Source organism: Saimiri boliviensis, chromosome 15 (assembly GCF_048565385.1).
Source record: "Saimiri boliviensis isolate mSaiBol1 chromosome 15, mSaiBol1.pri, whole genome shotgun sequence".
Classification (NCBI taxonomy): domain Eukaryota; kingdom Metazoa; phylum Chordata; class Mammalia; order Primates; family Cebidae; genus Saimiri; species Saimiri boliviensis.
In genome coordinates this window covers 35,834,912-35,849,217 of record NC_133463.1, presented here as the reverse complement: position 1 = coordinate 35,849,217, position 14,306 = coordinate 35,834,912, and the positions used below count along the sequence as shown (strand labels likewise).

At 35.4% G+C, this 14,306-nt stretch overlaps 1 protein-coding gene across 3 annotated transcripts in view; it reads left to right on the top strand.

Annotated features, from left to right (window-relative positions):
• Positions 1-14,306, top strand: part of NECAB1 (N-terminal EF-hand calcium binding protein 1) — a 263,262-nt gene that overhangs the window by 168,976 nt on the left and 79,980 nt on the right. For all 3 annotated transcript variants that reach the window (XM_074386885.1, XM_003940515.4, XM_074386886.1), the window contains one exon: positions 11,590-11,615. In XM_074386885.1, the coding sequence (XP_074242986.1) occupies positions 11,590-11,615 (26 nt within the window). The remainder of the gene's footprint in view (positions 1-11,589; positions 11,616-14,306) is intronic.

Here is a 14,306-nt window from a genome sequence, read left to right as displayed (position 1 = left end):
GCTTACCTTCCTCATTTGAGCTTCTTTCAAAGTGGCACACATGCAAAATTTCCCTGACATAGGGCAAGAGATAAAGAGTATCTCATGCATTTATTATTTTTCCCTTGTCGTACATATAAATTATCACTAGAAATTAAACAGCCCAGGCTTTGCGACACCATCCACTCCTGATGAAAAGTAACCAATTCTATATGGTTAAGGGTAAAGGAAATGCTGTCATATGGCAAATGACTGAGTCTCTTACCCCTTTGGTCTGCGGAAGCAAAATTATTTAAGTATCTCCTGGAATAAGAGCTACCACTTGAGGGGATACTAACTGTGTGTTAAGCACTGGGCTAAAGGCATTGCATATAGTAGGTTATTCAATCTCCACAAAAAATGTTGTGAAAAATATATTATTAACATTAATTTATACATGAGGGAATTCTGCCTTAGAAATGTAACCTGCGGCAAACCCAGATCTCTTGATTCTCTGCACTACAGGATACAGCCTTCTAGTATATATAGATTTAAGTCCAAGTTTGAAACATGATAGTAGTACCTTGAGAATAGGTTGTCATCTGATAGGAATGAATGGAGAATGAATTGAAGAGGGAATTGCCTGGTCTTAGGATAAATAGTTAGGAACACACTAATATAGTACTTTTATCCCTGGCAGCTACTTTTCAATTAGTTTAGAAGTGACCTGTTTTAACAGTTATAGTCATTCAGTAGAGGTTCTATAAATTATGGTAGAAAACAATATTGCTATTAAAAATAATGAAGTAACACTGTATATGGATAAAGAAACATGTCTGAGATACGTTTTCAAGTAAATCAAACAAAATATAGAATAGCCTGTACAGTTTGATACTTTCTGATTGACAAGGATATATATGTAAATTTGTTAGTAAATATAAAAATATTCTTGAAAGACACACATGAAACTGGAAATAATAGATGTTCTGTGTGGCTAGGGAATGAAGTGGGAGGGAAACAGATGTTTCATTGAGATACCTTTTTACCTTTTGGATGTTGTGCAGTACACATGTATTACCCATTTAAACATACAGGCATTCTGCCTGTATGATGAAAAAGATGGAATTCTCAATAGGAAGGGTGATATTTGAAATGAACTTGCAATTTTTACTTTCAGAAACCTTAGTAAAATGAGGCATTTTATGAAGCAAACCAATGACATATGTTCTTTATTGGTCCTGAAGGGGCATATGCAGGCTATTGGAGGAATATATTGTTCAGCATATGTACCTAGACTTTTGTATTTGTTTATGTTTGAATTCATATTTTTTTCCTTTGAGACTGAATTTTTAAAATATAAGCTCACTAACAAGCTATATTTTGAGGGGATAAATTAATAAGTGGAATGGAAGAAATTCTATTGAACGTTGGAAATGTAAAGTATATGAAAAGTTTAGAATGTTTTTACAAAGTATTTCCCTTACTTTCCTACCTCCAACTCACATACAAAGTTCAGAAAATAAGACAACTTGCTATAAGTACGTGAGAAAACTGAAATAGATACCAAGTGTTTTGTCATACAGTAGTCTTCCTTCTCTTTCACTTATAATTAGCATTTGACTTTTTTAAACTTTATATATTGCTTAATTTTTACAAAATCTTCCCCTTCCAGTAACATCAGTATATATAAACCCCAGAAGAATGGATTGTCCCCCTTTGTTCATCTCAAGTGCTTGAATGGATTTGGTGAAAACACAATACTGATTTGAAGGAAGGAAAAAAAAATAATTTACTTTTCACCCCCAATCTTTCTCCACTATATTGAACAATTTTCTTGAATGTTTCTATTTGCCTTTCTTATACTGTCTACCTGGTGACAAAGACTGATTTCTCAAAAGCAAAGTGATATTTGAAATACACCCGCAACATTTGTTTTAGAATACTGGTAGAAATATTGAGCATGTATTTTATGAGGCATGCCAGATTTAGAATTATGCAAAACAATTTTTATTGCATAAATATGAAAGTATAAACATGCCCTAAACCCATCATTTTTCCTGTTCTCTAAAGTAACATTCTTATTTCTTTGAGTTCTTTTCAATTTTTGAAAAGATTAAGACATTCTGAGTCATATCAAGCTTTCTTAAATTAGGACAATTTTCTGATGCTTTTGTATACTTATAAAAATATGTGAATTAGTTTTCTGAAACTTAAACCTACCTATTGTGTGGAACCCCCTTATTAGCAAAAACAATTTATATATGACAAAATAGACCATTTCTTATGGAAATTCCATTAAGCAATAAAGAGATGAGTGTTATATTTAATATTTTCTTTACATTATTTCCTATGTTTTTAAAATATGGAATCATTTCTTTTTTTCAGTTACAACTGGGATAAACTGGATTTTCTAAAATCCAATTATTTTAAGAGATTAGACAATGGTGACTACTTACTGATGGCAGAATAAAAATTAGTTCTACCAGAAATAGAAGCCAATTTTTATTCCATACTGTGCTAATGTTTCTGACACAACCCACATTTTTGGAAATAAATTCTGAAAACTAAAACAAGTATTAGAACCCATTTGAACTGTAGCAGCTATCTAATATTGGTGTGGCTCAAAGTGTGGGTCACAGACTGATGCTGGTCCTCAAAGTGTTACTTGTTCATAGTGAGATAGAAAGAAAACTTGTTTTTAGAAACTTTTGTAGCAATTTGATATTGCTACAACATCCAAACACAATTAAGTAATTAGTTTTTATATGTTGCAACAAAAATATCAGTCTGGCAGCAAATGGAAATGTAAAAATCTTAACCTTTGCTACAGAAAGTCTAAGAAGCACTGCTCTGGAGAACATTTGTGAGGCCCAGGAAGAGTTTCAGATGGAGAAAGAAATGGATAAGAAACAACTCTGGTGGCGGGGGGGGAGGGGTGGAAAACAGGAGGAAGGAAGGAGGGAGGGAAGGAGGGAAGGAAGGAAGGAGGGAGGCAGGGAAGGAGGGAAGGAAGGAGGGAGGAAGGGAGAGAGGGAGGGATATCTCTCTGTCAGGATTGTCCTATGCTTTTTTATCATAGATGGGATTCTACCATGTAGTGGGAAAGAGGGGATAGCTTTTGATGGTGCAAGACTTATGTTATCTTACCTTAGCCACTTCAGAGATAAGTGGGCCTAAGCGAGCAGGCATAAAATACCCAAGGACTACTCCAATGGCCCTACTTACGCACTGTGCTCAATTTTGTACCATTTCTCACAGTCAAGGGGAAAGGAGAATACATCTATGCATGTGCCTGTGGCCAGGGTGGGTTAGATTGGGGTAGGGTATAAATGAAGAACTGTGATCAACAGCCCCACCACAAACACATCGTTAAAGGCAAGTTCCCCAAAGATAGGGAGATGATGTTACAGAAGAATGAAAGAAGGGCTGAGCAGAACAAGCATGGAATCTAGCAAATATAAGAAGTAGCAGGTGGTGGAAAATATATGTAAGAATTCAATCAGGAAAAAGTAAAGGGAAGAAGTGCTCCCAGCAACTTGAGAAAAATAAGATGGTTTGTTTTTCCAGTTCCATTTTCTCTCTCATACATGAGGCACTTTTGTTTATGAAAATTATCTGACTCTAATTTACCCCAGAATTAGAAAGGTTCAGAGTCTTGCTTATGAGAGCTCCTATAGACTGGACTCCTAGAGACCCCTGATAGAGGAGCGTGTGATGATCACTATACCCTCTGTGTGACAGACTTCAAGCCAACTGGGTGCCAAATGTTCTCTAATACAAGTCTCCTTAGCCCTCTATATATTTAGGCTCTGACCCACTCAGGGTTCTAGGAATAATTGTGATCTTAAGCAGAAGGGATTTGAAGAGCTCTCATCTGTGTTTACTTATATTCTGGAACTCAACACCATCTTGCTCTATGTTGACAGCCTGACCTTATGTATCATCTTGCTTCTGACAACTGAGTATTTATCTTGATTATATAGGAACCAATCTTCTCTTCTACCCTGGTTATGGCTTTCTCAGCTCATTGCACACTTCAAGACCCTAATTAATAACTCATACACTATCCTTGTTCCTAGAAGCAAGGCCTGTATTTGTGCTAGGCCCTTGTGTTCAGCTATGGGCTCAGGACTCTGGTGACTGAAACAATTGGCACCTCCCTCTTGGGCTAGGAATAACATCTGTTCCTGATATCCCTTTGGTTGCATCTATTATGTCACCACATTCTTCTAGGTTAAATTCACCCAGTTCATAGAGCTCAACTCAGTTTAGTTGGTATAGGCAGCATCTGATCTACTGTAGGAGGCATATCTAATTCTAGGTCAGTGTTTCCTACAGTCCTTTCTGTCTCTGTGCTGTTAACCTGATTCTTATATGACCAATTACAAATATAATTCATGGAATTAAGAACAATTCAAAAATATTTGCAAGGTCAGGTACTTGACTATTCTTCTAATCTCCCAGTTCTGCATCTGCTGATTTTCATTGATGCCATTCTGTTAGTGTGCCAGAACCAGCTCAACACATTTTCCCTGTTAATAATGGAACATAATCTGCTCAAATTATCTTTATGAATTTAAAGATTATAATATTACTTTGTAAAATGGAGAACCCAATAATGGCTGAGCATATTTGTTACTTGCTAGTCTGCCAATAAACCAATGGGTGCATCCATTTCCATCAGAGTAGCTCATAGTGTTGCTTATTGGGTCAGATTCTCCTGCCTCAAACACTGTTGTAAATGTCTTTGTAAGCCCCAATTAACCCCTTTAAGCTATTAAGGTGTGTAGCAATGTTTAGCAGACTATTTTGCCAACTGAAAAAAAATTCTTCTGCACTGCTAATATTCAGATTGATGGGTGAAGAAGAGGAAACTCAGTAAAACATGAGTTAGGACTCAGAATTTAAAGATTCTTAATTAGATCCAAATTGTAGGGAAATTTTAGTTTTGAAGCAGAGGAAGCTAAAAATAAGCTTAAGTATAATCAGAAAAAGCAAAGGAGGAGTTTAGAACAGTGGTTTTTTAGTAAGAAGTCACAAACCTTTGTCCTTATTTGTAAATTGAAGTCATAAAGAAAGCTAATCTGTAGAAAAACAGTTAATGGGTAACTAAGAATATTAGTTTGAATGTAAAATTGTTTTGAGATAGTACTCTAGAATTGAGAGTTGGCATGTAGAAAGGGGGTAATAGAAGGATTCTGAATTCCCAACAGACATCAGACTGCATATTCCAAATATTTTTTATTTTCCTGATCAGTAAACATATTTCTTAGGAATTTGGATCATCAGAACTTGGAGTGCCCAATATAGAAGAATAAAATCAAAACAATTTCAACTCCCTCTAATGATTGTAAATGAATGGTATTAAATTGTGTATGTTGTGGCTTTTGGCAAAACTGAGTCTGGTCCAAATTCACATATCAAATGCAACCTATACCAAATAGGTGTATAGGAAATAATATAATAAGAACAGAATAACTACAAAACTTAACTTTTATAATTCACACCTCTTACCGTTCCTGATTTCTTCTCTTTTTAATCACAAGGTTTATTTTATTTTTTCCATTATGAATGAAACATCAGGATTAGAGAAAAAAAATATGGAAAATTACAGAGAGAAGAGCAATCCCACTGTAATCCCTAGCATCCAGAAGCAATATGGCCCACTGCTGGCCATTGCTGCTCATTTCTTCTGAGCCTTTAAAAATACGTGTTTTCATCATTGTATATATGCCACGATATGATTTGGCTATATTCCCACCCAAATCTCATCTTGAATTGTAAACCTCACAATTCCCATGTGTTGTGGGAGGGACATGGTGGGAGGTAATTGAATCATGGTGGCAGTTTCCACTATGCTGTTCTTGTGATAGTGAGTGAGCTCTCATGAGATCTGATGGTTTTATAAACGTCTGACATTTCCACTGCTGACACTGATTCTCTGCCTTACTGCCCTGTGAAAAGGTGCCTTCTGCCATGATTGTAAGTTTCCTGAGGCCTCCCCAGCCATGTGACACTATGAGTCAATTAAGTCTCTTTGCTTTACAAATTACCCAGTCTCACTAATGCATACTATTTTTAATCTGGCTTAATCTTTATGTAACTTTTAAACATAGTTTTCCCAAGCTATTAACAACTCGTTAGATACATTTTAAGGATTTTACAATTATACATAATTTACTTAGGTATTCATCTAATGAGTATTTAGTTTGTTTTCGCTCTTTTCAGTATTATCAATCAGACTGCGATCAACATCTTTGTTCTTTACTCTTATTTGGCATCTAGCTGAGAATACATTCTTGTATAACAACCCTCTGTTTCTCTTTCAACAGGAATATGTTTACTATGTAACTAGCATTCATCTTTCCATTTAGCTTTTTTTTTTTTAATTTGATGGCATCACTAAAATAGAATTTCTTGCTGTAAACATAAGAAGCAGTAGGAAAATGTTGCATGGTATCAGATGTACACTAGGCTTATCTATGGATTAGTATTCTTTTTAAAATTCTGTATTACTAAAGAATGGATATACACATCACAGTAAGAAATCAATTCTACTAGAATTCCCCCATGTAAGCCTTCTATAACAGTGTTTTACTACCTGCTACTAACAACATAGCATAAAAACAGCTGAATAAAGGAATATTTGAGGCCACAAGCATTATAGTATTTTATAAACCTTGTCTTTTATTTTAAAAAGTAGAACTAATGCCATGCAGATTATTATAAACGACTATGTTGTATGATATATTCCAAGTAATTTCATTTTCAATAATGGATTAGGACTGTTCATTATTTTGGAAATTCAAAATAAATCTCAACATGAAGCTGCAAACCATTCTGAGGAAAACAAATATAAAAATAAGGTGAACTTTCATGCCCTTTTCAAGTCTGAAGTGCTATGAAAACACTGTGATTAGGAAATGACATATTTTGATGACCAAAATGTTTGCAATGTTACTATTAAAAATCTCTAAACTCTCTAATCATGAATCTAACACATTTTCAACTTTGTTTGATTTTACCTCAGAATCCTTCACATCTGTCTTTTGGTTTCTATGCCTGTCTTCCCATGCCTGTCTATCATTCCTAGGCTTCTGAACTGTTACTGATCAAACTCCCTTATTAGGTATTGCTTTTTAGCTTGCAATCCAGATATAGGTATATAGATTTATTTATCAATTATATAAATGCACCACTGTATTAATATTTATACTTGTAAAATTACACATGATAAATGAAAAAAAAATTAATAGTAAATGTAAATACAAATGGAAGTTCAATTACTTTTTCTTGCCCCTTCAGTGGCTGACCTTGTATACCACTTGGGTTATATTCCCCACTCTGAGAACTGGCCCAGACTGTAGTAGTAACTTGCAAACTTTTCTCATGCCCTCTTTTTCACCCTTTTTCTGTTTGTGATGTTTTGGCTCTGTGTCCCAACCTAAATCTCATGTTGAATTATAATCCCCAACATTGGGAGAGAAACCTGGTGGGAGGTGATTAGATTGTGGGGATGGAATTCCCCCCTTGAGGTTATTTCACAAGATCTGGTTGTTTGAAAGTGTGTAGTACTTCCTTCACGTTCTCTCTTTCCCCTGCTCCTGCCGTATGAGACATGTTTGCTTCCTGTTTGCCTTCTGCCATAATTGTAAGTTTCCTGGGGCCTCTCCAGCTGTGCATCCTGTATAGCCTTTCAAACCTTGAGTCAATATAATCTGTTTTCTTCATAAATTACACAGTCCCAGGTAGTTCTTTATAATAATGCAAGAATGGACTACTACTGAAAATTGGTAACAAAGAAGTGGGACATTGCTGTAAAGATAACTGAAAATGTGGAAGCAACTCTGGAACTGGGTAACAGGCAGAGGTTTGAACTGTTTGGAGGGCTCAGAAGAAGACAGGAAGATGAGGGAATGTGGGACTTCCTAAAGACTTGTTAAATAGTTGTTACCAAAATGTCTGTGGTGATATAGACAGTGAAGTCCAGGCTGAGGTGGTTTCAGATGGAGATGAAGAACTTAAACTGGAGTAAAGGTTACTCTTGCTGTACTTTAGCAGAGAAGCTGGCAGCATTGTGCCCCTTTTCTAAGATCCGTGGAGCTTTGAATTTGAGAGAGATGATTTTGGATATCTGGCGGAAGAAATTTCTAAGCAGCCAAGCATTCAAGAGGTGGCCTGGATGCTTCTAACCACATATGCTCTTATGTGTGAACAAAGAGATTATCTGAAACTGCAACTTTTATTTAAAAGGAAAGCAGAACACAAAAGTTCAGAAAATTCACAGCCCACCCATGTGGTAGAAAAGAAAAACCCATTTTCTGCAGATGGATTCAATTGCAGGAGTTTGTGTAAGTGCAGAGGAGCCAAAGGTAAATAGGCAACACAATGGGGAGAATGCTTCCAGGGCATTTCAGAGACCTTTGTGGCAGACACTCCCATCATAGGCCTGGAGGCCTAGGAGGGAAAAATTGTTTTATGGACTAGGCCTAGCACCCTGCTGCTCTGTGCAGCCTCCAGTACATGGAGCCCTGCATCACAGCCATAGTCACTACAGCTCCAGCCGTGGCTAAAAGGGACCAAGGTTCAGCTCTAGTTGTTGCTTCAGAGGGTGCAAATCCTAAGCCTTGGCAAGTTCCACATGGTGTTGAGCCTACAGGTGTGCAGAAGGAAAGACTTGAGGCTGGAAGCTTCTGCCTAGATTTCAGAGGATGAATGGAAATGCCTGGATGTCCAGTTAGAAGTCTGCTGCAGGAGTAGAATCCTCATGGAGAACCTCTACTGGGGCAGTGTGGAGAGAAAATGTGTGGTTGGAGCCTCCACATAGAGTCCCTACTGGGGCACTGCCTGCTGGAGTTGTGAGAAGAGCGCCATCATCCTCCAGACCCCAGAATGGTAGATCCACTGACAGCTTTCACTGTGGACCTGGAAAAGCCACAGGTTCTCAATGCCAGCCTATGAAAGCAGCCACAGGGACTGGACCCTGCAGAATCACAGAGCTGAAGCTGTCTAAGGCCTTGGGAGGCCACCCCTCACATCACTGTAGCTTGGATATCAGATTTGCATTCAAAAAAGATTATTTGGGAAATTTAAGATTTAATGACTTGACTCTGCTGGAGTTCAAGCATCCATGGGACCTGTAGCCCTTTTTGTTTTGGCCAATTTCTCCCTTTTGAAACAGGAGTATTTAGCCAATGCCTGTACCCCCATTGTGTCTTGGAAGTAACTGATTTGCTTTTGATTTTATAGGATCAGTGGTGGAAGGCACTTGCCTTGTCTAAGATGAGACTTTGGACTTGGACTTTTGAGTTAACACTGAAATGAGTTAAGACTTGGGGGGCTGTTAGAAGGGCTGATCATATTTTGCAATATGAGAAGGACATGAGATTTGGGAGAGGTAGGGGAGAAATGATATGGTTTCGCTTTGTGTCTCCCCCAAATCTCATGTTTAATTTCTAATTCCCAGTGTTGTGGAGGAACCTAGTGGGACATGATTGAATCATGGGAGCAGATTTACCTCTTGCTGTTGTTGTGGTAGTGATGAGATCTCACAAGATCTGGTTGTTTGAGAATATGTAGCACTTCCCCATTCACTCTCTCTTTCCTCCCTCCTGCTCCCATCTTTGCCTTCTGCCATGATTGTAAGTTTCCTGAGTCCTCCTCAGCCATGCTTCCTGTACAGTCTGTGGAATCATGAACTAATTAAACCTCTTTTCTTTATAAATTACTAGTCTCAGGTAGTTTTATTTTATAGTAATGTGAGAACAGACTAAAACATTGTGCAACCTCAACCCATCTGTCAGTGTCCTGTTTAAAGTGCAAATATGGTCATGTTATTAACATTTTAAAAATTATTCTATAATTCCTAATTGACAGAAAGGTAAAGTAGAAACTTCTTAGATGATCGTATGAGGCCTTTCTTTGTGTAGTTGCATTTTCTCATTATTGATCTATGTTCTAACCAAAAAAAAAAAACTACCCGGTTTTTTGAAACTGAATGATATGCTCTTCATATTTTTATTTTTATTTTATTTTATTTTTATTATAAACAGTGTGTCTTTTAACCAGGATGTTCTTCCTTTGGCTGCCTCCTCTACTCCTATTTAGAGATTTAGCTCAACAATTTAACTTTTGAGATTTAGCTTCACAATTTTATCTTCTATGATATGTTTCCTGACACCTTTTGCCAATTCTCTATTTCCCCCGTAACAGCTATATTATTGCATTTCAATTATTTATGTACTGTATGAGTCTACCTCTTAGCTGAGATTCTAGACACAAGCAATCTGACAAATTGATCTCTTTAGCTATTGCAACCTCATATATCTATGGCTCTTAGAATAATGCCTGGCACGTAGCAATAAATGTTGTGGAATGAGTGAATGAATGAATAGGAGCCCACACCAAAATTACTGGAGAAGACTTAACATATTCCACCTGGTGGCAAATATTACTTTACAAAAAGATTCATTTAGTTATGAAGATATAATTTATCTAAGATCAAATATTTTGTGTCTAGAATGCAATATTTAGTTTAAAATAACTTTTAAAAATGACTGACAGAGCTGGTAAAAGTACTCAATGCTTGGAATGTTCATACCAACGTGTATGCTGGCTACTGGACAACTGGATTAGGAAGAATATCTACATTGAGCATTGACATGTGACAACTGTATAAAGCCAAGATTTCCAGTTAACTACTAATATTTGTAGTTGCTCTTTAATAGCTGTCAGCATCTTGACAAGGTCGAGTTCTATTTTATTTAAATTTTTAATTAATTATGAATTACTCTTCAATTGTTTTTAAAAAATTCCCATTTAGAATTTGCGAATATGATCATTTTTCTCCTTTAAGTTATAGTATAATAAGTTATATTGATTTATTACCTGATATTGAACCACTTGTGTTCCCATACCATACCTTTTTTGGTAAAGGACATTATTCTTCTGACAGTCATGTATTATACTGCTAACATTTCATCTTAATGTTTGCACTTGCCTTAATAAGAATAATAGGTTTATATAGTTTACAACTAACGTAATTTTTCATTTTGTTTAAGAAATCATATGAAATAAGCATTGACTCAAACTTACCTCAAAGATTGAGTTTAGGATGGAAATTCTAGCAATTCTATCAAGTCAGGACTCATGATAGCTCATTCATCAAGTGCTTACTTTGTGCCAATTACAGTTTTAAGGGCTTTCTGTATTAATTCATTTAAACCCTACAACATCCCATGAACCAGAAATTTTTATTATTTTCCCCATCTTAGGTCAGATGAATTGAAACACAGAGATGTAAAGTACCCAGGGTCACATAGAAGGTAAATTGCAGAGTCAGGATTTGAACTCAGGCATTCTGGCTCCAGAGCCTACATTCTTTACCAAAAGACATTAATTTGCCCATCATGTTGCAGAGGGAAACACAAATCTCAGGAATTATTTGTATAAAGAATCTGACATGGTCATTGTTAATTGACCTATGACTATTTAAATAATAGAGAATTTATAAGAGAAATACCCTAACGACATACCATCAATTAACAATATAGACTGGAGACTATGTAACTATTTTAAAACTTAGTTAAAAATATTACCAAAGTAATAATACTTTTTTTTTCATCTTTTCAGCAATCTTGACACAGAAGAGCTGTGTGGTAAGTTTCTTTAAGATCAAACATTACTTGTTTAAGAAGGAAAAACAGCAATGTCTAATATATATCAACCTTGGAATTAATGTTATAGATTAGGAGTTCTAAAATAAAATAAAATATAAATTGACATCTCAAGGGATTTATCTTTTTCTATGAATTTTGCTCAGTCATGTATTTCACTCCAGAAAGAGCCGGGCCTCATTAGCTTGTTCATAGAAAAAGAATTGTTATTAAAATCAGTACATTAGTTTTATAAGAGCAAATTCTCCACAAGTTTCAATATATTTTTAAATTGGTGTTTAATACAACTTCATTATTCTCTGCACAATATATTGTGAAGAACCTTTTGTTACTATTTTATAAAGCTGTCTTCTTCAAATGTAAAAATAACTTAGTCTCATACCTGCCTAAACCATTCTGGAGTTTTAAATGTCATTTCAAAGTAAGTGATTCAATGGGGAGAGATAAATCTTTACAAATGCCTGGTTTAACAGCCTCTTCATTTATTTTTTTTCATCTTTATGATTGGAAACAAGGTAAAGATTAGAAATACGTAAAGCTAAAATTTTTGAATTTTATTATTTTATGGAAAAAATGGAACATTATGAAACTATTCGGTTTGAAACAGCTGTATCTCTCTGAATACTGGAAGGTTTTATGTTTTATGTTTTAAGATAAATGTTTAAGATAATACCTTTGTCCAAGTTTGATCTGATTGTCTATGCTGCTCAAAACGTTTTTGATAGTTAGAGTTGAGTTTTCTCTGGGAGCTCCTCTCTGAAACTAGCAGCACTTCCTGAACATCTTATAATCCTTATAGTTTTAGAGTTTACGAAAACTCAAAACATCAGAAGGGCCATTTTCTTATATTCAAGAGTGGTTATTTCCATTTCATCAAGTGGTAGAGCAATAACAAAATATGTTATACAAGAACAAAATATCAGATTGCATGATTTCAGAGGCAATAACTGAACAAAATGAATGTAATCTCCAACCATGAGCTTTCAGATTTTCCAATGGTTATAAAAAACTCCTGCTTCTTATCCTGGCATAGTATCCATCTCAGGTTCAGGGAGGAAAACCCAACTGAAATTCAAGGTATGTTTATGGAGGAACGAGGTACTCTGATACCAAAGCAAGTCATGTTTTTGTTAGTTATGAAATGCCAGCAGGGAAAATCCTGCCATTCTTTCAGACAGACACAGTCAGATGGTAGCATTGTGTACACATGGTTAAGCATCTGAAAGGGCTCATGCAGGCCATTGCCATGAGACGTTATGATGAATAGCAGTCAACATAAAGTCCACTCTCAGCTATGTGCACACAGTCCTGGTTAGTGAAGTGAAAAGATAAAATGGAGAGCACAAAATTATTTTGATAATTTTGTTAACGTGGCAGACCCATTTCTGAATGTCTAGATAAGTCAGGCCAAAGTAATTATTTCCTCAAATCATTCATTTATATCTATTTTTTGTTTTTCACTTAGCTTTGCCTGGGTAGGCCACAGCTGATGAGAAAGCAAACTGTTATAAGGACTTTTAAGATAAAAACACTAAGTGGTTCTTCTTTATATGCTATGTTGCCTGCCTATCATCATTAAGGAATATTGTGTTATTCTCTATTTTCTCCTAAAAGTACTTCAAATTTTTAAATATTATAGAAATCTCCACTTACTCCTCTACTGAAAAAATATATTTTTTAAATATGCCTTTATTCTATAATAAGGGAACTAGATTAGGTGCTTATACTGTATTTATTGAAAAAGCTTTATGATTTCCCCTGGACAGTTTTAGTTAGAGAACTGGAATGTGGGGCTTTAATTCAACAGGAATTGTTCTGTATTTTTTAAATCCAGTGATTGTATTCACAGTCATGTGTTATAATCCTCCCCTCTCTGTTTAAGAATATGCATTTTAATCTCCAGAGTGTCGTTTCATTTCTCATTATTTTGTGAATATAAAGTAAATATTTAAGTTGGATTCTAATCAAAGCCAAATGCGTCAGTGCTAGAAAGTGAAATATGTCAATTCATACCCGGCACAAATTCCCCCTTGTGCGTGGGAGGGACAGAACTTGATTGGCATGAAAAGTAGATTTCATATGTTCTTTCTTAGATGCCAATTACAAGCTGCAGGTACCTAAAACTTTAATTCTGAGGCTTTTACTTCATTTGTCAGTTACTAAGTTAAGGACCTAGAATTTAAAATCTATTAAAATATTTATTTTGAAAAAATTTCTTTGTAATTTTAATTATGAAAGTAATACTTAACTGCCATTTTTTAAATTTAACAGTATTATGTAGGTGTATAAGCTAATATGTCAATCTTCTCTGTCACTCATTGTCATCTCCAATACTAAGCTCTACTATTTACTTGGAACATATTCTTCCAGACATTATTATGTGTATATTGACATTTATATATATGCATATGTATATTATACTATGTGACTGATATATATGCATATGCATATTATACTACATGATTAGTGCAATTGCATCCCCTTCTACTTCATTTTATTTAAAGGCTGCTTGGTCTCCCATGCACTTTAATTTTGTCAACCAAGTTCCCTTTAATAGATTTTCAGTTTGAATCCAACTTTTCATGGGAAAAACAGCATTGAAATAAATATTCTCCTATACATTATCTTCACACTCATGTGCAAGTAATTCTGTATGGTAGATTCCAAAAATGC